At 48.1% G+C, this 27,697-nt stretch overlaps 1 protein-coding gene and 1 pseudogene across 1 annotated transcript; both read right to left on the minus strand.

Moving 5' to 3' along the window:
* LOC110297419 lies at positions 1 to 11,192 on the minus strand (annotated as a pseudogene).
* LOC110298903 (cytochrome P450 2S1) lies at positions 10,663 to 24,647 on the minus strand. Its single transcript, XM_021168438.2, has 9 exons — positions 24,210 to 24,647; positions 22,770 to 22,935; positions 19,699 to 19,848; positions 17,846 to 18,006; positions 17,587 to 17,766; positions 16,436 to 16,577; positions 14,118 to 14,305; positions 12,102 to 12,243; positions 10,663 to 11,957 (listed from the first exon to the last, which is right to left on the minus strand). Exons 1-9 carry the CDS (start codon positions 24,387 to 24,389, stop codon positions 11,761 to 11,763), a joined length of 1,506 nt encoding a protein of 501 aa, XP_021024097.1. The 5' UTR covers positions 24,390 to 24,647; the 3' UTR covers positions 10,663 to 11,760.
* Between the last annotated feature and the right edge of the window lie 3,050 nt (positions 24,648 to 27,697).

The following is a 27,697-nucleotide window of genomic DNA, read 5'->3' on the forward strand; positions in this document are numbered from 1 at the left end:
TTAGCCATGTAAGGTATCATCTTCTACAAAATCTTTGGCCATCTCTCCTGTGATCACATCAATGTGACTAACCTTATTTCTGGACTTTACACCATAGAATTTGTCAGCTGAATCAAGCAGTTCAGGCCTAAAAGCAGTAGTAATAAACTGGGCATGTACAGCTAGCTCCATAATCATATCTGACACGGCTTTTCTGTGCTGAGCATCCAAAGCTTGGTCGATCTCATCAAACAGGTAAAGAGGAGCAGGGTCACATTTCTGAATGGCAAAGATGAGAGCAAGGGCTGCCAGAGATTTCTGTCCTCCTGATAGCTGCTGCATTTCTCTCATCTCCCCTTGCTTCCCTATAAACGACACCCTGACCCCAACTCGTGTGAACTGGTCAACTGATGGAACACTGCTCTGTGACCCAGAGCCCCGTTCGCTCTCACCGCTCCCTTCTCCTTCATCCTGAGACTGGCTGCCCTCCACATCTCCTTTCTTCATCACCAAAGTTGCTTTGCCACCAGGTACCAACTTCTGGAAAACTTCACTGAAGTTCTTAGATACCTGTTTGAAAGTTAACTGAATAGCTTCATATTTTCTAAGTCTGAGTACATTCATCAATTCCATGATTGAAAATCTTTTTTTTAAAGTAGATTTAGAAAGTGTTGAGCCAGGAGTACATGAGGGGAAAGCATGCTAGCATGGGAAGATTTAGGAGTGCCCAGCCTTTGAGGTAGCCAAGGCATTTCAAAAATAAACGAATGAGTGTGTCCTTCATTCAGGGATCCAAAGATTCCCTGGGCGGGTGGCTGGAAGCTCGACCTGCCAGGACCATAAAGCGATGTTGCTCAAACTCACCCTACAGGAGGGTATAAATAGGACTCCATGGAGTGACGGAGACAGAACTTGGCTTGCTGGTAGTTAGCTGTGTGACGCTCGCTCGTGGGTTTCACATCTTCGCTTTCCTGAGAAAGGCACAGCCGAGAACTTCTCCCGGCATTCCTCCTGGTCCCTCCTGCTGACTCAAGCTGAGGCTGGGGCCTGGCTGTCTCTGCTAGATCATGTCACCGTCACCGCTGTTGCTAACCTGACTCTACTGAGCTGGACTGCTGGTGTATCCATGAAGTGTTTGCGAATGGAAAGCGCTGTCTGCTGTGAACTGAACTACTGATTTCCAGACAACACAGATGGGAGTTGCTCTAAAGAACTTTTATAAACAGGTCCACTTCCCTCGCCCCCCATCCTTTTTTTTCTACTACTTCTGGAAGGTGGTGGGCTGAAAGGGAGGTTAAAGCATTTAAGAACCATCATTAAAAATAGGATTTGAACAAATTAAAGTCACACTGGGTTACAGAGGTCCATCCCAGGACTGGGGATCTGACTCGGGTGTGTTGAGGGCTTTACCCAAGTAAGAGCCAGGTGTGGCTGTCAGCGCCTGTAACTCTAGAGGTGGTGAATATGGGTGGATCCCTGGGGCTTACTGATGAGCCAGTCTAACCGAAACTGTGAGCCTCTCGTTCAGTGAGAGACCCTGTCTCAAAGAGTAAGGTAGAGGGCTGAGGAGGTGGCTCTGCAGCTAAGAGCACTAGCTGCTGTTCCAGGCGACTTGTGGCGCCAATTCCCAGCACACACTTGGCAGATCACAACTGGCTCTGTTCCAGAGGATCTGATGCCCTCTTCTGGCCTCTGCAGGTACCAGGCATGCACATAGTGTGAAAACAAATATACAGGAAGACAAAACAACTAGATACATCTTAAAAATGATAGTCCTTAGCAAAAACAAAAACAAAAAAAACCCAAACCCAAAACAAAACAAAACAAAAAAACCAACAGGTTGACAGAGAGGAGGAAGACATCTGACTTCTACCTTTGGCCTCTGCACACACATGCAGGGGCACATACATCTGTGAATGTGGAGGCAGGCACACATACACATGCATACATACGTATTACATACACAATCCACATTAAAAAAAAATCACACCCTTGTGTTGATTCACTAAGGTCAGTGAACTCGGGGGGGGGGGGNGGGGGNTTCATGTCAAATTTAAACTTGTGAAGCCATCGCTCAAGAACCTGAGGGGTTGCAGCAGGAAAAGAAGCTAGTCAATTCAAGGCTAGACTGGGCTGTATAGTGAGGCCACCCCACAAAAGCAAACAAAACCGAAAGTATTGGCCAGGTATGTATGCCTCCAATCCCAACAGCTGGGAGGTAGACGCAGGAACATGAGTTCAAGGTCATCCTCAGATACACAGCAAGTTTGGAGTCAGCCTGGGTTTTGTGTGAGTGTATTTCAACAATAAACAACAGAAAAATGTTTGTACCTAATGTGCGTCTTTAGTCTATGGTGAATTACCTTGAATTTCATTTTAGAAAGTGGAGACGGGGGGTGGGGGGGCTGGTGAGATGGCTCAGTGGGTAAGAGCACCCGACTACTCTTCCGAAGGTCCAGAGTTCAAATCCCAGCAAACCACATGGTGGCTCACAACCATCCGTAACGAGATCTGACTCCCTCTTCTAGAGTGTCTGAAGACAGCTACAGTGTACTTACATATAATAAATAAATAAATATTAAAAAAAAGATATTTAAAAAAAAAAGAAAGTGGAGACGGTGCTGGAGAGTTGGTCCAGCAATTAAGAGCACTTGTTGCTCTTGCAGAGGACTCGGGTCCAGTTCTCAGCACCTACATGGTGGCTTACAACTGTTTATAACCCTAGTCCTAGGGGAGCTGATATTTTCTTTTGACCCCCAAAGGCACCAGGCATGTACTTACAGGAATGCAAGTAAAACACTCATATACATGAAATGACAAAATAAATTTATTTTAAAAAACTTTATGCCCTCCACACTGAACATTGAGAACACAACTCAGTTTTCTCAATGAGCTCCAGTGATAAGGACCACAATGATCCTCCTGCCTAGGGCTCCAGTGTTGGGGTTAAAGGCTTGTGCCACCAGCACTCGAGCCCTACTCCTACTTTTATTATAAATATTTATTCATTGTGTGTGTGTGCCCGACTTCAGTATCTCTGTGTCACATGTGAGTGCAGGAGCCTGCAGAGTTCGGAAGAGGGCATTGGTCCCTTGGAACTGGAGTTACCATGGCGTGAGCTCCCACGTGGGTGCTGAGAATCAAACCCGGGTCCTCTGCATGATCAGCAAGTGCATGCCTTTACCCACGGAGCCACCTCTCCAGCCCTGGATCTCCCTTTTGTTAGAGACAGAAGAACAATGATAAAAGTACTTCTGAGGAAGTAGGCTGGACCTTGGGGAAACAGCAAGGCACGGAAGTGTGGTCTTCAGAGCCTGTGGTGAGGAAGGTCTCTCCGGGGTTAAGCTAGAGAGCTAAGGAAGTAGGCAGTAAGACACGTGGCAAGAGCGTTCCAGGCGGGAAGCCACCAGCCAGCGGAAAGACTCAGGCAGGCACCGGGTAACTTTGGAGAGACACATTTGTGACTGGAATGAGTGCAGACATGGGCAGGCCCAGGCAGGATGAGTAGTCTCAGCCCAGTAGAAGACCTTGATCATTATTCTGAAGGCCATAGTGGGCTTTGGGCTGGAAATATAGGATTTAATCTGGTTCTGTCTGTCTATTAATATTTCTTTGGTGCCGGGAACAGAACCTGGGGCCTTATGAAACCATGCTAATGAGTCTTTATTAGGTAAGAGCTGAGTGAATGAGCCACACCCCTAGGTTCTCACTAGTAGAGTCTAGGCAAGTTCTCTACCACCGAGCTACATTCCAAACCTTGGCTTTTCTGAGACAGTATTTAATTCTGTAGCTCTGTCTGTTCTGTCTCCTGGGTGTTGAGGTCACAGGGGTGGAGCGCCATGCCTAGTTGATAAATTTACCAATAAATAAATAGAATGAAGGGCGTCACACATCCCACACAAGTGTCACACAAGTATCACTGACCGATGACCCCAGACTTCCACTGGGTTTTATTTAGATTATTTTTAGTTTTTTGGCGATTTACTTTTATTTGTTTATTTGATGTGTATGGGGCATGTCACTGCACACGTGTAGAAATCAGAAACCATTTGTAGCAGTCATTTCTCTCCTTCTACCATGTGGCTCCCTGAGATTGAAAAACTCAGGTTTTTAGGCTTGGTGGTAGGCCCTTTTACCCAGTGATCTCTCTCCCTGGTCCTCCACTGGGTTCTAAAGGATCCGCCAGCTAAGGCTGCTAAGTGAGAAGTTGGTGGGAGATTTCCTAGCAGACACCAGGACCCAGACATACCAGTCTTAACTCTTACAACCCATGAGGTGTGATTTTATGACGTGATATAACAAGAGAGGGAATGTTGAGTATCCCCCAGAGAAGACCACTCAAACACAGCTAAAGCCAATACAAAGTTGGCAGGCAACTTTACTGAGACTGTCTGTCAGTCTGTCTCCCCCTCTCCCCCTCCCCCTCCCTCTCCCCCTTCCCCTCCGTTTCCCTCTCCCTCTCCCCCTCCCCTCCCCCTCCCCCTCTCTCTTTATTTATTTATTTTTGGTTTTTCGATACAGGGTTTCTCTGTGTAGCCCTGGCTGTACTGGAACTCACTCTGTAGACCAGGCTGGCCTCCCAAGTGCTGGGATTAAAGGCATGTGCCACCACGCCCGGCATCTCTCTCTCTCTCTTTAAGGCAGTCTTTCTTTGTGTAACCCTAGTTGTTCTAGAACTAGCTCTGTAGACCAGGTTGACCTTGAACTCACAGAGATCCACCTACCTCTGCCTCCTGAATGTTGGGATTAAAGATGTGTGCCACCATTGCTTGCTCAGAGTGAGCTTTTAAACACAAACCTTGTATCCTGGATTGATGTACTTGAGTTAACAGAAACAGTCAGTCAGAAGCAGAGCTATAGAAGCTGGAAGGCAAGGTTAGTAGATTTAGAGACTTTCCCAGTGCCGTGGCTTTGATGGATTAGGTCTCTGTTTTCCTTTGGACAGGTGGTGCTGTCTATGTGTTGAGTTTTACGGCCGAGGTGGTATTTCCATTGTGGAGTTGGCTGTGCTAAGGTCTCGGGGTCTGCCACAGGCATCTCCATTGAGGAGTTCTTTGCTAGTATGAGCCTGCATCTAATCCAGCTTCCAGTTTATAGGAGATTCTGGGAAGAGAAGGACATTGAGTAACATCAAGAAAAAGCCATCTGCCAAAAACCAGGATAAAAACACTTACACAGGACAAATGACCCAGATTATTTAAAATATAAATGATACGTGGCATGTGGGAACACATGCCCACAATCCCAACACTCAGGTGGCTGAGGTAGGAAGATTTGGAGTTTGAGGCCAACTTGGGGCTCACAGCAATCCTCTGCCAAATATAAAATGGAAAACCTAGGGTTAGGGAGATGGGTCAGGGTGTAAAAGCCACTCTGTGCCCAGGGGAGTTCAATCCCCAGGTGGAAAGAGAGTACCAACACCTACCCCCACATAGGAAAATAAATAAATGTAATAAAAATTAAGAATAAACTAAGTGAGGTGAGATAAAATAAGCGAAAGAATGGACAACAGTTACAGGTTTCCAAAACCGAAAACTCATATCAAGTAAAATCAAGATTCTATTTTTTAAAAAATAATTTACTTCTGTCTTTATGTGTGTTTTGGGTGCCTGCACACATGTCTGTCCACCACGTGTGTGGAGTGCCCACAGAAACCAGAAGAGCGATCTAGACTTATAGAAGATTGTGAGCTGGTTGCTGGGCGTTGAACCTGGGTCCTCTGGAAGAGCATGTAACTCTTGAGCTGTCTCTCCAGCCACTGAGTTTTAATCTCAACAAGTCTACGTGGAGCCTGGTGACACTTGCCTATCATCTCAGCACTTGGGATGTGGAAGCAGGAAGATCAGCAGCTCAAGGCCAGCTCCGGTCCCATGGTAAGTTTGAGGCCAGCCTGAGTTACATGAGGCTTTGTCTGAAAACAGAGTGGAGGTGGACCAGTGTTTCTCACCCTTTCTAATGCTGTGATCCTTTAATACAGTCCCTCATGCTGTGGTGACCCCCAACCATAGAATTACTTCATTGATACTCCATAACTGCTATTTTGCTACTGTTACGCATCATAGTGTAAATATTCGATACGCAGGATATCTGATATGTGACCGCCCACCTCCCGTGAAAGGGTCATTCCACCCCTAAATGAGCCGAGATGTTCAGGCTGAGCCGGAGAGACCCCTCAGTGGTTAAGAACACTTGCTGCTCATGCTGAACACTGAGATTGACTCCCCAGCAGCCACCACTTTTATCTCTAACTTCAGGGGATCTAGTGCCCTCTTTTGGACTCTACAAGCACCAGGCACACATGGCACACATACATGTAGACACAGTCACATAAACATTTTTAAATCTTTACCACACACACAGGGACACCAAGCAAACAAACACAAAAGTAAATATAGTATAGTATTCACTTGTAAGGCCGGTGACGTGGCTCACTGGGCAAAGGTGCTTGCCTCTGGACCTACAACTTGAGTTTGATGCTTGCAACCCACACTGTGGACAGAGAGAACACACTTCTGCAAGTTGTCCCCTGACTTCCATGTACTATGGCACATCATACCCACACGTCCTTCCAACACAAAATAAATAAATAGATAAATAATTAAATAAACGCAAGAATGAAAACAAAATCCTTTTATGAGGCCACCAGGGAAATGTAAACACTGATCTGTTTGTCGTGACGTGTGTCAAAGTGAGTCATACAGTTTTTGACTTTTTAAAAGTAAACGTTAGTTGGGCATGGTGGCTCATGCTTGTCATTCCGACATTCAGGAGGTTGATGTAGGACTTTGTACAGTCAACTCACTACATGATGAGTTCCAGGTTAGCCTGGGCTGCAGAATGAGACCTGTCTCAGAACAAACAAAAATGAGGGGCTGGAGAGATAGCCCAGGGGTTAACCGAGCTTGCTGCTCTTGCAGAACACTGAAGTTCAGTGACATGAACCCAAGTGGAAGACTCACAATCCCCAGTAACACCAACTCCAAGGGATCTGATGCCCTCTTCTGGCTGCTGCAGGCACTGCACACATGTGCGTGCACACACAGACACATACACAGACACACAGACACACATAGTAGTAATAAAAGCAGATATGAATCTATTTAATGCCATTAAGATATATACTTTGACTAAAGAGTTGAAAGTTTTTTGTTTTGTTTTGTTCTTTAAGATTTGTTTATTTTATATATGTGAGTACACTCTCTGCCTTCAGATACACCAGAAGAGAGCATCAGACCCAATTACAGATGGTTGTGAGCCACCATGTGGTTGTTGGGAATGGAACTCAGGACCTCTGGAAGAGCAGTCAGTGCTCCTAACCACTGAGCCATCTCTCCAGTTCCCAAACTGATAGGTTTTGATATCTGAAACCCACATGATAAAAGAAGAGAATGTATGTGTGAGTATGTGTATGTGAGTGTGTGCGTGTGTGAGTGTGTGAGTGTCTGTGTGAGTGTGTGTGCTGGGCTGTGATTTCAGGACCTCATGTTAGCAAGGCAAGCGCTACACCAACTGAGCTGTATTGGTATTTCTATGGTGTTTGTGAGGCAAACACTCTACCCAGACACTATGTCTCCAAGCCATGCTCCCTGACCACAGTCACTAATTGCATACGTTTCATCCTGATGTCCAATAATTCTTGTCTGTGGATGAAGCCATGAAAGAGTGTGTCTTCTTTTTCTACTGAGATAATCGTAATGTCAGCTCTTATGTTGACAGAGGGCAAGGTCAAGGGTTATTATTTACCTACTTATCTTTGAAATAGCCTTTAGATACAGCTTAGGCCACCTCAGACTCACTGTGTACTCCATGCTAGCCCCACACTCTTGGTAATCAGCCTGCCTAAGCCTCTTGGGTGCTGAAATTAGAGACATGCACTACCATATTTAGTTCCATGACTCTTTATATACATTACTTTGAAGATTCCAGATTTCCATGAATGTGAATCTTGAGTGCAAAGCAAGCACAAGCCATTGCCACCTTTAAAAAAATTATTTATTTATTTATTTATTTATTTATTTATTTAATGTATATGAGGACACTGTTACAGTCTTCAGACACACTAGAAGAGGGCATAAGATCCCATTACCGATGATTATGAGCCACCATGTGGTTGCTGGGAATTGAACTCAGGACCTCTGGAAGAGTAGTCAGTGCTCTTAACCACTGAGCCATCTCTTTAGTCCACTGTTTTTGTTTTTGTTTGTTTGTTTGTTTTGTTTTAAGGGCCATCAAGATGGCTCAAAGGGTAGCCAGGTGGTGGTGGCACATGCCTTTAAGCCCAGCACTTGGGAGGCAGAGGCAAGTGGAGTGCTGGGAGTTTGAAGCTAGTCTGGTCACTTAGTGAATTCCAGGACATTCAGGGTTATATAATTGAGATAACCTGTCTCAAACAATAATAACAGCAGCAACAGCAAAAACAATATGAAACCCAATAATTTATACTTATTTAATTATTCAGAATTCCAGAATTTTCCATTTCTTATGCTTTGCAGTATTGGTCATGAGATTCAAGGTTTCCTGTATGCTAAGCAAGTAATTTATCACTGAGCCACGCCCCCAGCCCCTCACTGGGGGATTCTAGGCAGGGGCTCTACCACTTAACTATATACCAGCCTATACATTTATTTCTTTGAAACTTATTAACTGTCTAAAATAGTAAATCCTCCCTCAGGCAAGGTGCAATCAGATAGGAAATGCCTGTAGGATTCCATTCTTATACCCTTCTATAGAATTTAAGCCAATAAGGTGATCTCAAGGATAAAAACAAAACAAAACGAAACAAAACCTTTGTGTGTGCACATGCATGTGTTCTCGTTGTATGGATCTATGTGCCGTGGCTGGGTCGGAAGACAACGTTGGGCATGGGTCCTCACCTTCTACCTAGTTTGAGATGCATCTCTAGTTCACCACTGAATGTGTGAGGTTAGCTCACCTGTGAGCCTCCTTCCTATCTTTGGATTCCATCTCACTTTAGAAGCCCCGAGACTATAGACACATAGTTTTGCCTCTCGCTTTATGTGGGGTCCTGAGGACTCCAACTCAGGTCCTCATGCTCTGTGGCAGGAACTTTATGTACTGAACCATCTTCCAGACTAGAAGACTTTTGTTTTTGATACATTATATATGTAAATGTATAATTTTATGGGTATAGGTGTTTTGTTTGCATGTATATCTGTGTACCACATACATGCATGGTATCCTCAGAGGACATCAGATCTGAAGTTGGAGTAATAAGACAGTTTTAAGTTGCCATATGGGTGCTTGGGATTGGACTTGAGACCTCTGGAAGAACAGTCAGGGCTTTTAACCGCTGAGCTGTCTCTCCAGCCCCTCAGAAAGCTTTTAAAATGATGATATAGCTCTGGGGTGGGTACAGGTCTATAGGTCGCTCAGTCGGTAGTGCTCACCTAGCAGATGATGAGGCTTCGAATTCCATCACCAGCATCAGTGAGCCAAAAGTGCACACCTTTAATCCCAGCACCCAGGAGGCAGAGGCAAGTGGATCTCTGAGTTCAAGGCCAGCCTGGTCTACAGAGCAACTTCCAGGATGGTCAGGGCTACACAGAGAAACCCTGTCTCAAAAAAGAAAACAAAACAGGCATAGCGGAGCACACCTGTGATCCTAGCACTTGGGATGTATAGGCAGGGGGATCAGAAGTTCAAGGCTAGCCTTGACTTTATAGAGAAGTCAGCCTGGGCTACATAAGACCCTCCTCCTCCTCCTCCTCTTCTTCCTCCTCGTCCTCATTTTAAAAGATTTTTCAAATGACATGGTTTTTCTGTGTAGCCCTGGCAGTCCTAGAACTTGATCTGTAGACCAGGCTGGCCTCGAACTCACACAGATCCACCTGCTTCTGCCTCCCAAGTGCTGGGATTAAAGGCGTGTGCCACCACTGCTTGTCTAAGGCCCCATCTTAGAAGAAATTAAAAGGCACACATGTTCAATTATTTTCTAACATTTTTTCTTAAAATAACCTTAACAAAGGGTGATAAGTGAAACAGACCTAGCAGAAAGTTAGTGGTCACTTTATTTTTTATTTCTGTCAGTAATGAAGATGGAACGCTGGGCTCAATACATGTTAAGCTACATCTCCAGGCAGAGTCGATAAAATTGATGGTTGTTTAAAAAAAAAAAAAAAAAAAAAAAAAAAAGGGCAGTGGTGGCGCACGCCTTAATCCCAGGACTTGGGAGGCAGAGGCAGGCGGATTTCTGAGTTCAAGGCCAGACTGATCTACAGAGTGAGTTCCAGGACAGCCAGATTTACACAGAGAAACCCTGTCTGGAAAAACAAAACAAAACAACAACAACAAAGGAGTAAGGGGGAAAAACAACCAGGAGGGAAAGGGAAGGAAAGCACGGTAGTGGAACCAAGCGTAGGATGCCCCGGCCTGTGTCCTTAGTGCCTGTGTGTCAGTATGTGCTTTCAGATCTGGAGCCCTTCCAGAGACCAGATCTGCTGTCGGCCGAAGACTTTCCAGTGATCCTGAAGCAGGACAGCAGACAGCCCTAGCCCTGTCCATTCCCTTCCCTCCCCCTCAGCTTCACATCTGGCACTGATGTAAGCAGCGAGGTGGGCGTGGGCGAGGTGGGCGGTAACCATGTTTTTCTGCTCCCTCCCAGCCTCAGGGGAGGGGCGGGCTCCCTCGTCCCCACCCCTTACTCACACAGGCAGAGGGGGTCCGTTCGGGCCAGAAACAAACTTTTATTGCAAAACGGGAACCTTCAAGTCACAAAGAGGTCAGCTATGGCTTCTGTCCTGATAAAGAGGGCTGGAAACAGCCAACAGCACTCCCCTGCACCATCCCTGTATGGCCAGTTAGTCCTTCCAGGAGAAGGATACATTTCCAGCACTCTGATGAGGACTTGCAGGCAGCTCCGAGATCAGAATGTGTTTGAGAGCAGGCCCCTGATAACATGGCTGGGAAACCTGAAACCTTTTTCTTTGAGTGGCTGGTCCTCATTTGTAGAAGGTCTGTGTGCACAATCACAGACCAGGAAACCTTTATATTTGGGCACATTTGTCGGAAGGAGCGTGTTGGAGCGGCATGGGTGTGGAGGTGACTGGGGAACCGTATGTCGTCACGGTGTGTCTCAGTGGGAAGAAGTTTGGAAGGGCCAAGATCTTGTCACATACGGTTTGGCTGTGTGGATTACTGGCTGGTGGCCGTCGATAGAGCCACTCATGTGCCTGGATGGGGGTGAGGTCATCCATGGGAGTAGACAGAACATCGTTCTGGCTGTGACATGACCCCAGCTGGGGCTTGCTGTTTTCTATGGCAGGGACCCAGCAACAGCGGTGCTGAGCGTGTTAGACAGGGAGTAAGAGTCCCGAATGCGGTTGGGTTGTTTGTGTGTCTGTGTAGGCAGTCACTGGATTAGAGTTGTGAGCATACAGAGTCGTGTGGTGGACAGCGGAGTAACTAGCTATATGCTTGCAATTCCAGATGGCCTATATTACATGATGTAGGCTGAAAGCCTATGCAGCTCATGGTGGTGCATACCTGTAATTCCAGCGAGCAGGACGCTGAGGCGGGAGGATTACAAGTTTGAGATCGGTTTGTGTTACCACATAGCAAGATCCCCGTTTCAGACAGCCCTCTCCAAAAAAGAAGCCTATGCATCAGTTGCTGTGCAGTTGTGTGGTGGGGGTGTGGTCCCTGGTCTCCACAGCTGCCTTGATACGTGGTGTGTAGTGTGATGTTGCTTCTGAGACACCTGCTTCACACACACCCTTGAGGCTCTTTCAACCCAGACGGCTCCCACCTTCCAAACTCCTTCCTTCATCTGGACTGGTCGCCAGTGGGCCAGACCCGCAGCTGGAAGTCCGGGGGGATGTTGAAAAGTCCACTGATGGCTGGCTTCAGGCTCAGGTCACCCGGTGGGCACGGGGTCTCCAGGGAGAAGGCTTGCAAGATGGAAGTGAAGAAAAGCCACAACTCGGCCCGAGCCAGGCCTTCTCCCAGGCAGACTCGCTTACCTGGCAGGGAAGGACTGAGTCAGCTGCGGGGCATCTGGCTCTACAGACACGGGGACCCTGGGGTGCAGGAATGTGCTCCTCAACTGGAGCTCACACCACTGGCCAATTAGCACCTTCCAATTATCCCTAAAGCCCGGTAGATACCTAAGGAGTAGGGCAGGAAGGCTTCGTGTTTTCTCAACCGACCATCATCGTCCAGGAAGCGGCCTGGATGGAACTCTCCTGGGTTCTGGAAAACCGCAGGGTCATGCAGTATGGAGCCAATCAGAGGAAAGACCTCAGTGCCCTGAGGAGAAAGGGAAAAGCTCACACAGTTGGGTGTTCTATGTCCATACTTTTAAGATAACCTGATTAAAAATTAAGATTTGTTTTTTTAAAGATTTATTTGTATTTAGATTTTTTATTTTAGTATTTTGAATTATGTACATATATGTCAGTGTATGTGTGTGTGTGTGTGCGCATATGGATACTCGTAGATGCAGGAGCATCAGGTCCCCCTAGAGCTGGAGTTGCAGGCATCTGTGAGCCACCCAACGTGGATGCTGAGAAGGAAACTTGGGTCCTCAGCTACAGCACTATGCACTATGCTTTTTAAGTAAACACGTCTGTGCCTCTGCCTCTCTCTCTCTCTCTCTCTCTCTCTCTCTCTCTCTCTCTCTCTCTCTTTCTCTCCCCCTCCTCCCCCCCCCTCCCATTTGCTCCTACTTTCTTTCTAGACCGGGTCTCATTATGTAGCCCAGGCTAGCCTTGAACTTGCAGCAATTCTCCTGTCTCAGTCTCCCAGTGATGGTCTAGCCGGCGTCTGCCACCACGCTGGGATAGCCAAGTGTTTTCTTTCAGTATTCACACACACTGCCTTGCATAAAACAGGTTCACACAGTGGCCTCAGTCCTGTCCTCGCACCTGGAATCTCTGGAATAAAGCTCAGGAAGGAGGCGAGATTGCAAGTTCAAGTCCAGCCCGTGCTACTTAACAAGATCTTATTTCAAAAGAAAAACAACCAAACCAAACAAACAAATACACAAACCCCACAAAGGTGTGTGTCTAGGGATGTAAGTCCGCGATAGAACATTTGCTTAATGTGTAAGAGGCCCTGGGTTCAGCCCCTAGCACCTTATGGGGGTGAGGGGTGATATAAAAAAGATAGAGAAACTAAGGCCTAGGGAACTTAAGCAGCAGCCGCAGAAACCCCCGGGGGAGGCTGGCAAAGTGTGTTATTTTTATACTGTTTTGAGATTCTGGGAGTCTGCTGTGATCCCAAGATTAAGTTGTAGCTGTACGAAGCCATCTCTCTGGGGAATGGCCCAGGGAGGCAAAAGACAAGAGTGTGTGTGGGAGGGATGTCCAAGAACGGACAGGCTGGGAGGGCTGCAGTCTCTCAGGCCAGAGAGAGCTTGTGTATTCTTGGGGCTGTTGTGGTAAAGGGGGAAAGCAGGCGGAGAAACCAGAGCAGAGGGGCAAAACATGGCTTGCTAGGGAGTCTGGCCCATGGCGTGTGAGCTGTGAAGGTGAAGGGGCTCCCGTAAAAGCATCATGGGACTGTTATTAAGGAACAGAAAGGCAGGTTGAAGTGATTAAAGTTTAGGTTCTGGGTTCAAATCTTGCCTTCTCACTCTCTGGCTGGGTGCACACATCTTAGTTCTTCCATCTGTAAAATGGGTGTGATGATTACATAGGATTGCTTTGCAGATGAAAGAAAATAATACGAACAGAAGGCATCCATCCAGAACAATAGCTGACACAATGTAAGGGGTTGTGACATCGTGACTGTCTTCTGTATGTATATATATGGCATCCATCCACCATCAAGAGCTGGGTAGATGTTTTACAAGCATTATCTTACAAGTCCAAATGACTATTATTATTATTACTCCTAATTTCAAAGAGGAGCATATTGAGGCTCAGTGGATGAAGCAATTTGTTCAAGTTCCAGCTAAGAAAACAATGGGGCTAACAAGGATTTGATTCCAGAAAGAGCCACTGCTGCTGTTATCGCAGGATTGGGGATATATCGCCCCCTGGTGGTTCTATTCTGAACTGTTTTTCAGTGGAGGCGGGAGAGAAAGGGGTGGGTGGTGGTTGGGGAGAGGATACCCCAGAGATAGGGATATCAAAACGCAAGTCCCAGAGATAACTGCTCTGGCCGTGCCATACACCTACCTTGGGCAGAGTGTACCCTCGGAAGCAAGTGGTCCTCGTGATGGTGTGGGGCATGCCCATGGGTACCAGTGCCAGGAGCCGCTGTGCCTCGTGTAAAACGGCATCCGTGTAAGGGAGGCGAACTCGATCGCTGAGACTCGGAGCCCTGCCAGGACCCAGCTCCTGTATGAGCTCCTCCCGGACGCGCTCTGAATGCAAGAGGAAGGTTGCAGGTCAAGGGTGGGATGAACCCTGTGATCTTTTTCCCAGAAGCCTCATCTTGTACAACAGTGGTTTGGGGGTGGGGCTGGCAGCAGATGAGGAGCAGCGTAGGCCTGGGGTCTCATCAGCCTGATATTGCATCTATTTTGTCTTAACTTTCCTAGCAAAAAAATGGTGTTGAGACTGGTTGTCCTGGAAATCACTACATAGACCAGTCTGGCCTTGAACTCGCAGAGATCCATCTTCCTTTGCCTCCCAAGTGCTGGGGGAGGGGTGTGGTTCATTCCCAGCCTGACCTGTTATCCATCTGCCCTCCCTCAATTACCGCAGGTTCAGGGCTAGCCTCAGTTCTGACTGTGACCGGCACCTCTCTTTCATTGTTTTCTGTTTTGCCTATAACCCAGGCTAGAGTGTATCTCAATGTGTAACCAAGGCTGGGCCTCAAACTCACAGCCTACTATGTGCTGGCACTACAGGTGTGCACTACCACACCTGGATGGTGACTCCACTTGTGTGTGTGTGTGTGTCTGTGGTTGTGTGCACAGAGTGTGCTTGGGGTGTATGCACACACACCAGAGGACGATGCCCGTTTCCTGTTCCATTACTAAGCCACCTTATCCCCAGCATTCATCGCTGAGCCTGGAGCTAGGCTGGCAGCCAGCAGTGATTTTCCCAGCTCAGCCCCTCCTCCTTTACTGCTGTAGAGACGTGCTGAGCTGTTTACATGGATGGTGGAGATTTGAACTCAGGTCCCCATGCTTGTGCAGCCAGTGCTCTTACCCTCTGAGCCATCTCTCTAGCCGGGTTATAATTTTTAAATTCCAGGGTTGATCCAGTGTCTTGTGAAGTTTGGATTCTTCTCCTTTTGTGGGCCTGGCTCAAGATGACTTTAATACAGTCCCCACATTTTTGTCTTTTGTCTCATGACAGGCCCTTGGTATGTAACCAAGGTCTTCCTTCACTATGTAGAAAAGGCTGGCCTTGAACTTGTGGCAATCATTCTGCTTTAGGCCTCCTGAGTGCTAGGATTACAGGCAAGACCTACAGTCCATGTTCAGCCTCCCCTAGAAAGCAACTCTGTCATCATTCTTCCTGTCTGTAGCTCAGGGTAACGCCACTGCCTGCAGTTTCCCAGCTAGAAACTCAAGTCTGCCCCTGGACAAGTCCTTCCTTCCATCCTTGTTCTCCACAACCTGCCTGTTCTGCTTCTATTCCACTGCCTCCGTAGCCTGGCCTAGCCCTGTCTTAGGTCTTCAGGTTTCTGTCCACCTTCCTGAGTGCTTGGGTATTCTCTCATCATTTACAATCCACTGTGTGCGTGTGTGCGTGCATGTGTGTGTGTGTATGTGTATGTGTGTATGTGTGCGTGTGCATGTGTGTGTGTGCGTGCGTGTGTGTGTGTTTGTGTGCGTGCATGTGTGTGTGCATGTGTGTGTGCGTGTGTGTGTGTGCGTGTGTGTATGTGCATGTGTGTGTGTAGTATGTGTGCGTGCATATGTGTGTGTGTGTTGTGGGGTGCTAACTGGGAATGTTACCCAGAGCCTCATGCTTGCTAGGCCGTCATACTCTACCATTGAGCCACGTCCCTTCCTCTCACCAGTGGATCCCACGCAAGGGCTCTCAAGCTCCCGTCACTGCCCCCTGAGACTCTAGGCAGGAGCTGAGTTCCAGTCTCCTACAGTTCATTCTGTCCTGGAAGCGCAAAGATTTTCTAAAATGCAGATGCAAACTGGGTGTGGTAATTTAATACACTCCGCACTTGGGAAGCCAAGCCAGGACGCTGAGTTAGAGGCCAGCCTGGGCTAAACAGTGAGTAGCAAGCTAGCTTGGGCTATACAGTATGATTTCCATCTCAAATAAAAATAAATGCATAAATAAATCATATCTTCCCTGCTCAACATCCTTCTATGGCTCCCATGACTGGGGACAAGGTGACAAGGTGGCATAGACAGATCTTGTCTTGCCTCTCACTATGTCTTGCACTGTGATCAGAAGTTCTGGAAGCCCTGGCCTCTCGGGGAATTTTAAATCATGACCTTTTCATCTCCCTCCACATTCTGTCCCCAGGAACCGTCGCTCAGGTTCCTGGGGCCTGCCTGGCAGGAACAGTTTCTTACGCTGGACTTGAGGGTATCTCAGCAGGAGCAGGAGGGCATAGCGGATGGTGGCACCGATGGTCATGGTCCCAGCAAACAGCAGGTATGTGACCGTCATCAGCAAGTTCTTCTCGGTGAATTCTGTACCTGGGTCTTGTTTCTCCTGAGGATTGAAATAAATGTTTGGGACAACTTGAGAAATGAGGATCTGTTATTTAAGTGAGATTTAGATTTAAGTTTATTATTTATTATTATTATTATTATTATTATTTTCCAGACAAGGTTTCTCTGTGTATCCCTGGTGGTCCTCAAACTTGCTCTGTAGACCAGGCTGGCCTTGAAGTCACAGACATTCACCTGCCTCTGCCTCCTGAGTGCTGGGATTAAAGGCATGGCAGGTGAGATTCAAGATTTTTAAAAAAGATCTTTTAAAATTTCATGTGTGGGCATGTGTGTGCCATGGCATGCATGTGGAGGTCAGAGGACAACTTGTGGCAGCTGGTTCTCCCTGTCCACTGTGTGGATCCCGGGGATCAAACACAGACAGTCAGACTTGGTGCCAAATCCCTTTACCCACTGAGACAAGCCATTGGCCATTACTCCCATTTGGGGTCTCATGTAGCTCAGGCTGGCCTCAAACTTGCTATATAGATGAAGATGATCTCCTGCCTCTGCCTCCTCAGTGCTGGGATGACAAGTGTGAGCTACTATACCCGGTTCATGTGGTACTACGGGTGGGACCCAGGGCTTCCTGCTTGCTAGACAGCTCTGCCAACTTGTACACAGAGACATGGAGGTAGAGAAAGAGACCTGAAGCCAGGCCTGGGGGTTTAGCCCTTAGGAGGCAGAAGCAGGGGGATATCTGCAAGTTCCAGGCTAGCCTAGGTCTCAGGGTGAGTTCCAGGCCAGCCTAGGAAACAGAATAAGACCATATTTCACCAAGAGTAAGAAGGGAGGAGAGCAATAGCTATCCTCAGGAGCTCGCAGTCTGTAAAGAAAGCTCTGTAGAGCAGACTAGAATCAAGAAGGGATGGTCTCCTCCCCAGGGTCCAATCCTGAGTTCATCCCAGGGATGAGGGCTCAGCATATGCTAAGTGTGTGGACTATCACCTAGGCCAGTAGTCAGTCAGTCATACTCAAGAGGGACACTTTCCTCTCCCAAGTTTCCATACCTGTGCCATCTTTAGCAGGAAGGCATCAACGACGTCACGTGCAGGACCTGAGGTTTGGAAGCGTCCCTGGTGTTTCTGTACCTGCTGGATAGTGAAGGCAGCCAGGGTGCCCAAGTGGTGCTGGAGCTGTGTGTGGGGGCCTGGCAGGGGCTGCAGTAGCCAGGAGAACATCTCGTAGGCCTGTGGGCACAGGAAGACAGCTCATTCTCAGGGTGTTTGACAGGAAGTTTCGAGGCTGAAGAAGGCTCCCATCACTTACCTGGCCCCACGGAGAGCTGATCCCTAACAAGGTACCACTTGCTGCCTGGATCACAGCCTGGAACTCTTTATCGTCGTAGGGCAAACGGATGCCAAAGACAAGGGAACAGACGACATTAGAGGTGGCCTGGGCCAGCAGCATGGAAGGGTTGAATGGACGTCCTGGGAGGCATAGAAAAAGAGAGAGGGGGCGGGGAGAGAGAGAGAGAGAGAGAGAGAGAGAGAGAGAGAGAGAGAGAGAGAGAGAGAACAGAATTAGATAAAAAGAGGCAGAAGGAGAATTAGAGCTAGGTATGGCAGCTCACACCTGCATTCCAGGCCCTTGAGAGGCTGAGGCAGAAGGACTGCTGGGAGTTCAAGGACAGCTGGGCTTACAGAGTGAGACCATGTCTTACAAAGCAAAAATAAAACAAAACACACAACAATAACAACAACAACAACAAAGAGAGAAAACAGGACATCTGTTTTGGGTTGTAGCATCTGTGGTGTTGAAACTAAAAATGTTAAAAAAGGCCAGGAGATTTTTGTTCACAGGTGTGCCCAGTGCCACACTGTGGAAAAGGGAGGCAAGCATAAGACTGGACCAAGTCTCCAGGGTCTGTTTGGGCAGAAGACAGGCCAGGCTGCTGGATTCTCTTACACAGGGGCCCATGAGAACAAAGGATCACCTGGGAGATACAGCCTGGAGTATTTGGAGAATTCAAAGAATACATATCTGAGACAAAAATGACATTCACTGGATTAAGAAAGGAGAGAGGGCAGACTGAACAGCTTATCTTAAGGGCTACGAGTGAAGCTGGGCAGTGTTGCCGTACGCCTTTAGTGCCAGCACTTGGGAGACAGAGGCAGGTGGATCTCTGAGTTCCAGGCCAGCCTGGCCTAAAGAGTGAGTTCCAGGACAGAGAAACCCTGACTTACAAAACAAAGCAAGGCTACTGCTTTATTTATACGAAACAAAGGTCTCATGGCTTTTAATGTGTACTGCGATTTGATTCAGAACATGAATAGCAAGCCATGTTTTTGTTGGACAGTAAAGCGAAAGTGATCTTTAAAAAGTAACAGTTCCAGCTGCACGCATGCTAACACTGCTCTCTCTCCCTTTCTCAAGATCGGACTTAATTAGTGATGTTCTATGTTCCACAAAGATGGGGGTGTCACTTCAAACCCTACTGAATGGTTTTATACTTGAATTTATATACCCAGGCTTATGACCATGTTTAAACACGGGGAACATTCTATCACTGTCTCAGAAGTAAGAAGACCGCCTGTGTTTCAGTTTGTGTTCACCGACCTGTTATAGACAGTGATGATGCTAATTTAATTAGAATTCCCTATGTCAAGGATGCTGGTTTTTACTGTTGAAAGGCACTTACTGTGGTTTATATATGATATCAGATAAACAGTATTACATACACACACACACACACATACAGAGAGAGAGAGAGAGAGAGAGCCAACAAATGGAGCAAAAGAAGCCAGGCATGGTAGCTCACACCTGCAATCCTAGCACTTGGAGACTGAGGCAGAAGGATTAATTACCAGTTCCAGGCCAGACTGGCCTAACCAGTAAAATTGTGTCTCAGACAAAACAAGACAAAGTAGGTAGGGGGTAAAGAGGAAGGAAGGGAGAGAGGGAGAAAGAGAGCCTGCTCAAGGGTACCAATATCTCAGGGACAGAGACAGCTGTTGTGGCACCTCCAGGGATGAAGGACAGAGTCAGTGAGGAGGAGAGCAGTGCCCTCCACCCTTGTGCACCCCCCAACACAGCCCCGGCAGATTCACCACCACCCTGGAACAAAGAGGATGGTTCCTCTTCTCTTGGCTGGAAGCATTTGTTGTCTCCACCCTGCTGACCTTCTGTCTTCTGGAAAGCCTCCACCAGATTCTGCACCTCCGCCTGGATCAGCTCCTCGCCTTCTCGCTTGCCCATGCCCAGGTCCCGTAGAGCGAGCAGGGTGAATTTCCTCAGCTGTTTCCACCGCTCCCCATTGGCAAAGAAAACTCCTGCATAGAAAGCTAGATTCAAGAAGGGACTGGTCCTTTCCCCTCAGTGAGATGCCCCAGGGCCCTGTCCTGGATCTGTACTGGCCTGGCAGATGATGTGTGCATATGTGAGTGTGAGCATGTGTGTGTGTGTGTGTGTGTGTGTGTGTGTGTGTGTGTAATAAGGACTCAGTAGATGCTCTATGAGTACATAATTGAATTAGCTCTTTATCCTTTGAGCTTAAGCCAGAGGAGATAGTCTCCTGAATGTGTGGCTAACTCTCCACCACCTTTTAAATCTCTCTTTGTCCCATCTGGCCATCCCGGCCTGTGTGGGGGAGCACCACGGGCCCTGATGAGCCAAGGTGAGAATATGAACAGAAAGCAAGGTTAAAATCACATCATCTTTTATTTTATCTAAGACACAAGCCTTTGCACAGACTCCCTTTCTGAGCTCAGCACTACGGGGTGAAGGCTGGCTTGTAGTGGTGGTTGGAAGCTGTCCTTGGCTCCCCTCATGTCTGGAATTAGCTTGTATATCTTTCTTCTCCCTACCTCAGCCCTCATCTACCCCTAGCCCTCTCAGGCTCTTTTCTCTGACAAATACCATTTCTCTTCATCCTTAGTCCTTGTCACGGTTCAGCTAGTCTCTTCTCTGGGCTTTTAACTCACTTCATGGCCTTTCCCTGTGGAAATGCATGGATCTCAGAAAGCCAGAGCCCAGCTGCTCTGGTGTGACTCACAGACCTGCTAGTCACCAGAGCCATGCTGACTTCTGGTTTTATTAATCATCTACTACAACTTCTCTCATTTCCTCAAAGGCTTCATGATTTCCCATCCCCACCTGGACCCTTGCTGTTTCCTCATGCTTGTACCCCTCCATTCTTTTAGGGGTTGATGGACATGAACCCAGGGCTTTGCCTATGTTAAGCTCTCTACCAATGAGTCTTGCTCCTCCCCAGCCCCTCCCTGGGGGGTTCTAGGCAGGGGCTCTACCACTGAGCCACACCCCCAGCCTCTCCCTGGGGGGTTCTAGGCAGGGGCTCTACCACTGGGCCACGCCCCCAGCCCCTCACTGGGGAATTCTGTGAAGACTCTACCACTTAAGTACATCCCTAGATGCTGCCCATTTTAAAATTTATTTTAAAAGATTTACTTTATTATTATTATTTTTTACTTCTGTGCATGTTTGTGTATGTTCACACATATACAAGTGCCTGGAGAGGCCAGAAGAGGATGTCAGATCCCTTGAAGCTGGAGTACAAGCTATTGTGAGCTGCCCAATGCGGGTGCTGGGAACAAGGCTCAGGTTCTCTGCAAGAACAGCAAACGTCCTTAACTGCTGAGCCATCTCTCCTGCCCTCATCCTTCTGTTTTTAATTATTTATGATTTTTTTTTGAGAGGGTCTTTCTGTGTAGCCCAGATTGGCCTGAACTCCTAGCAGTTCTCCTGACTCAGCCCGTCAAGTACTTGGATCAAAGGACTGAGTCACCACCCTCAGCTGCTTCCTCAGCCTCGACGGACTCCATTTACCCGTTGTGTGGCAGCCCGGATGTCACCTCCTCTGAGAAGCCTGTCTCCTTGCCCATCTCAGTTCAGCACCTCTCCCCTGACGCTGTGCCCCTGCTCTCAGGGCTGTGGCTCTCCTTTTAGAATTCTACCTCCTCACTCCGAGAAGACATCTGTCTTGGAAATCTCTGTGTCCTCAGGACCTAGGACAGGGCCAGGCACAGGGAGCCCGTGGGCTGAGGAGATTCATTCTTCTCCCTCCTCCATACATGTGCACATGCTAGTCCTTCTGCCTGGATACAACTTCCCTTCTAGCCCAAGAACCGCAGCTTAGACATCCTCTTTTTTTCCTGGCGGATCCTTGGGTATATCTTTCAGAGCATAGGCTGTGTCTGGCACTGCCTGTGGATTCCTAGAATCCTAGATTTCCCCCCACCCCCCATGCTAGCTTGCCCCACCCATCCTTGGCAATCCCTCAGAGCAGTTACTGTATGGTGACAGGTCTGTCTGGGTTCTCTAGGGGAAGTAGGCAGCGCTATCTTAGTCACCAATGTGCTGCCAGACTTTTCGGTGGTACTGTGATTGACGCCAGGGCTCCACACAAGCTATGCATGCTTCCCATCTTAACATAAAGAGTGATTTCTGTGTTTTGGGCCCCCCATCCCTCTTCTCTCTCTTTTGGCTTGGGCATGGAATCCATGGCATTCTATAAGCTGGGCCCTTCACTGGTGAATTCTACGAAAATACTCTGTTGAGCCACAACCCTAGTCCCTGACCAAGGCAAGGGTGGGTGGGGTGGGTGGGGCAGGGAGGGAATTCTAGGCAGGGGTTCTACCACTGAGCCACGCCCCCAGCCCCTCACTGGGGGATTCTAGGCAGGGGCTCTACCACTGGGCCATGCCCCCAGCCCCTCACTGGAGGATTCTAGGCGGGGGGGGGGGGTAAGCCACACCCCAGCCCCTCACTGGGGGATTCTAGGTAAGCACTCCACTGAACAAGGCCTGCAACCATCACTGGTGGATTCTACGAATGTCCTAGTCCTGGACATTTTTAAGACAGGGTCACACTGTCTTGTCCTATGTAGCCTAAGCTGACCTTGAACTCACTATGTAGTGCATGTTGAGTTTCTCCAGTCTGTGCCTACCAGATGCTGGGGATGAGCCCTGTACGTCAAGCTTCTGTGCTGTGCTTGTCTATCAATTCCTAGACCAAGGAGTAGTAATTACGACGACTGTGGCTGGCAGTTAGTAAGCACCCATTTGACACAAGCCCAGTTTCTACCTTAATCCTTAGTACAACCTTAAGTGACAGCCACTGTTGTCATTCCATTTCCTAGAAAGATAGGCACTCAGTCACCTGTACAAAAAGCTCCAGACCTGCAGTAGAGGCAGGATCCAGCAGCCCCGGTTTGCCTTCATGACTCATGACTCACCGTGACCATCAAAGGTCTTATCCAGCGTTGCCAATGTTCCACGCCCGCTGAATTCCTCAGCCTGACCTCCCAAGGCTTCTCTTACAGCATCATGTCCAACCAGGACCACCACGCGGCGCCGGGGGCCCAGGTATACCGTGAACACAGGCCCATACTTCTTACTTAGCTGGGGGCAGAGAGGGAGAAGAGAGTTCCAAGGAGCTGCCTCTTTCAGGCGGTCTGTATTAGTTCCAAACCGTGTGCTCTGGCTTTTGCGCCCTGTATCAGGAACTAGTCTGCTCCTCACCCCAATCAAAAGCATCCCTTTGGGAAGCTGCTCTCTTTTTGCATCAGAGTGTGGGGTGGGCGCTCCAGCCCACCCACACCCTTTTTTTCTCGAGACAAGGCTTCTCTGTGAAACTCTGGCTGTCCTGGAACTCTCTCTGTAGACCAGTCTGGCCTCAAACTCACATAGATCTTCTGCCTCCAGAGTGCTGGGATTAAAGGTGTGCACCACCACCGCTCTGCTGGGTGGGCGCTTCTTAAACACTTCCCTTTGCCTTCCCTCTCACTTCCTTCTAGGCTCTAACCTCTGATCTTGGGACCATCCACAACCAGCTTTGGTTTCTCATAAGCCCCCTCTTCCCAATATCTGGCTACTCATTTCAACCTCTGCTGAACACTTAAGTCCCACAGCAAGTAACACGGAGCATGTGTCCCGTTTCTCTCTTAGACTGCCCACTCCTCTTTCCTGTCCTTAAAAGTCCCTTAGAGTATTTTTGAATGGAGAACTTAATTCTCCCCACTACCCCCAGCAAGTTGGGACTGCCTCCCCATCCTCCCACAGGAGGCAGGAACTCCTAGCTCCCTCCTAGCAGAGCTACACCCATCCTCCCACTCTGGGAGTCTCGGAGGCAGATTCCTTCAGCCCAGGATGCTCTCTGCTCAGCCCCCTCCAGCTTCCAGATGCTTCCCTTCCAACGGGGGGTGGGGGTGGGGGGTGGGGAGGGTGCTGGGGATGGCAAGCTCGCCCACTACCCTCTTGTTTAGAGAATGTCTGCTTTGCAGCTTTGGTCTCAGCTCACTAACTTCCAGCATGCTGTCGGTCCCTGCGACCTGGGACCCCTACCCCTCTGGGTCCTGTTCTCATTTCTTCCTAGTCCTCTGTGAGCTGTGTCCCTCCAGATCTAGTGCCCTTTTCAGGGCATTCCCTTTCTTTCTTAGCCCTGGATCCCACTTCCAAGACTGGCTGAGCTCTGCCCATTCCAACCTGGATACCCTTGCCCAGCCCAGGTCAACTTGTTCGCGTCTCCAGCTCAAGGCATTCATGGTCTCTTTGCCCTCAGAACTCCTGCTTCTGCCTCCTTTATAAGAGAGTCCAAGACTCATCTGCTCTGGCACTTAGAAGACTCCCCGCCCCCGCGCACATCCCCTGGTTAGGATGTCCTTGCGTCCCCTCACCCGCAAAAGCCCCGAGTACAGAGCCCCGGGACGCAGCTGCAGGAGGTTCCCCAGGAACGGCAGCGGCGTGGGCCCCGGGGGTAGGTAGCCTCGGGCCGGGGTCCTTAATAGCGTCAGAGGCAGCAGTAGTAGCAGCAGCAGCAGGGCCAGCAGCAGCACCCAGGTGCTGGCTGCCTCCATCTCTGCAGGTCGGCTGGGTCTGTACCTCCTAGAAGCTCCTTGCCGCCGGACTAGTTAGGGGCGGGAACGGGGCGGCTCCCTCCTCAACGAAATCAAGAGGAGTGGGGCGGGGCAGCCTCCTGCAAGGCGTCGCTCCCCGCACCCCTATTTCTCCGTCTCTGGCCCGCTGTCGCCAGAAGTCTCACACCATCGCGCGAATGTATCTCCCAGGTTACCAAGGTTTTCCCGGGGTTCAGAGGGCGGAGACAGTACCTTGGGCCCTAGGTGGGGCATAGTAAGCAAACAAGAGGAACCTGGGAGCGGGAGACCTTGCCTGGCTGCAGCAGCCACACCTCGCGCGGCGGTGACCCCGCCTGGCTCTCCCCAGCTCCTGCCTCCCTCTGCTTATCTTGGTGTGCGTGCGTGCGTGCCTGTGAGGTGTCTTGGAGGCACTTTCCTCGCATCCTACCTCCGCCAACTAGGAGGGACTTGACATTCTGTTGTCCCTAGATTACAAGGCTCCTGTGACATTGCTATCCGACTTAGGTCAGTGTGTATTGGTTGACTCATTCTTTTGTTTTGTTTTGAAACGGGGTCGCAGGTAGCTCGAGCTGGCCTGAAACTCTCTAGGTAGTTTAAGTATGACCTTGAGTTTCTTAATCCTCCTGCCTCCACTGCTCACTAGTGGGATTAAAGGACTTGTTCTTTAAATTAAAAACAAAAAGTTTTTTTTTTAACGTGTATCTGTACATTCGTGTTATATTCGTGTATATTCTGTGCATGGGTTCAAATGTGTATGCGGGTACTCCTGCATGTACGTTGGCAGGCAGGTAGAGTTGACATCATGCATTCCTCCATATTTATCTAGGCAGGTTCTATCTGGAATCCCTCCTCTAGCTGACTGGTTTGCTCCAGGGCTCCCTGTCCTCCTTACAAGGAATCTGGAGCTATAAATTTCAGTCCTCATATGGTCGTACTTATCCACTGGGTCGTCTCCTAGCTCTAATTCATTTTTTATTAATATATATATATATATAATACACACACATATATTTTCATTCTGGCATTTTCATGCACACACAACATATTTTTCACATTCATATTCACAACATTCAATCAGTTTCATGTCTCTGAGGCCTTCGCTCTTCCTACTTAATTAGTTAGCTAATGACCAGATGAGTTTCATTAGGGTTGCTTACAGAGTCTCAGTTGAGAGACTGTTCACAGGAGCACGAAGTCCGTATCCTGAGGCCACGCCTCTCTCTCTTGTCTCTCTCACTCTCAAAAACATTTTTTTTTTTTATTAAGCAGAAGAGGATACTAGATGTCATTACGGATGGCTGTGACCCACCATGTGGTTGCTGGGAATTGAACTCAGGACCTCTGTAAGAGCAGTCAGTGCAAACTGCTGAGCCATCTTGACAGCCCAGTTCCATTCTTTGACTGATTCATTTAGAGCACTGGTTCTCAACCTTTCTAATGCTACAATCCGTTAATACAGTTCCTCATGGTGTGGTGATAGCCCCCCCCCCCCACCATAAAGCTATTTCGTTGCTACCTCATAAGTGTAACTTCGCTACTTTATGAATCGTAATGTAAATATCTGATATGTGACCCTAAGGGGGTTGGGACCCATGTGTTAAGAATCACTGACTTAGAGGTGTCTTGCATACTTATCAGTGGCCACCAGACAACTTGAATTCAGAACTCTTTGCTGCACCTGCAGTAAGGCCTCTGCTAGGATTTAGCAGCTATATATCTGAATACAATCTGAAATGGGGTATTTAACAGGCACTAAGTTTTTACTGTGTTAGGGATCAAATCCCTGGTCTTTTTTTTTTTTTTAGTATTTTCAGATTTATTTATTTATTTTATGTATATGAGTACACTATACACTGTACACTGTAGCTGTCTCCAGACACACCAGAGGAGGGTATTAGTACTCATTACAGATGGTTGTGAGGCACTGTGTTGCTGGGAATTGAACTCAGGACCTCTGGAAGAGCAGTCAGTGAGTGCTCTTAAACGCTGAGCCATCTCTCCAGCCCCCAAATCCCTGGTCTTAGAGCTATGTAAGCTCTGCCTCTGAGTTAACAACCCCAGGCCCTCTCTGTTAGAGAGCACTCACTAGAAACAAGACTTGTTTCTTTTTTTTTTTTTTTTTCTTCTGAAGATGTGGTTGTGAGCAAACTAGAGGAGTTCTGGGTTCTTCATATCCACGTGCAAATGAAGGTGAGGTCAGGGAATCAGGAACTACAAAGGCCTGAGAGGGATAAGGCAGCATGAGATGATACTTCTGGTTTGGCTCATTGTAGTATCCCTAGCATTGCCCTGCCTGGCACCTATCAAGGTACCATCTTGATCTGCTATATCAAGGATTGAGTTGAAGGTAGGACGTCCTAGTGCTCTAGGGACGTGGGGGTGGCTCTTGTGGGACATGACTTCACATTTCAGAAAAAAAAAATCACTGTGTTTTCTTTCTGTTTTAGGGAAGCACGATGAACCCATGTTCTCCGAAGAAGCCATATTTGGGTTGCTGATGGCTGAACTACAACTTTAGGTTGTGAAGAGACATCTGAATATTGCATAGCATGAGTCGGAATTACATGGGGCTATCCCCAGTTCCCTTTAGCAGTCATCTGCTAGTTCTGTCTGAGTTTACATCTTTGCGACTCTTAGGTGCAGCTTTTGGAATGCACTGCTGAACTTGCTAGACCACTGGTGCCCACCGACCCCGACGCTCTGCCTTTGTTGGGCCCCCCTCCCCCATATGTTTGGTAAATGTAGTGATTCATGGCTTCTTTTGTTTTGTGACTATAAAAAGTTCAAGTCACCTCCTTCACAGTGGAACAGGACATTAGGGACAGCCCAAATCCCTGCTCCCAGACAACAGGTACTCTCAGTTGGCCCAGGAGAAGTGGCTTTCATTCCCTTTGGACCAACAACTGTGATGTGGGACCTCAGAGATGATCATCTGAGAGTCATCAGGATTGGAACCAGATGCCAGCATCAGCCGTCTCCATCCGTGTTGTATCTCAGAGTAGATAATGGTGAGTCCTTCCAGGAGCCCGTACCCGGACCCCGCCTTTTGTTGTGGTTGGTGGCTTGTTGGTTTATTCTAAACTGGTTGTTGTGTTGGACATTCTATTATTGTTTCAATACATTCTTCTGGGACATCTGTTGCTAGCACTCAACCTTTCTTTCTTTCTTTTTTTTTTTTTTTTTTTTTTTGTTTTTTGTTTTTTTGTTCTTTTTTTTTATCTAGTGAGGATTTATCTGTGTAGCCTTTGTTGTCCTGGTACTCAATCTTTAACTGGAACTCACTCTGT

This window comes from Mus caroli, chromosome 7 (assembly GCF_900094665.2).
Source record: "Mus caroli chromosome 7, CAROLI_EIJ_v1.1, whole genome shotgun sequence".
Classification (NCBI taxonomy): domain Eukaryota; kingdom Metazoa; phylum Chordata; class Mammalia; order Rodentia; family Muridae; genus Mus; species Mus caroli.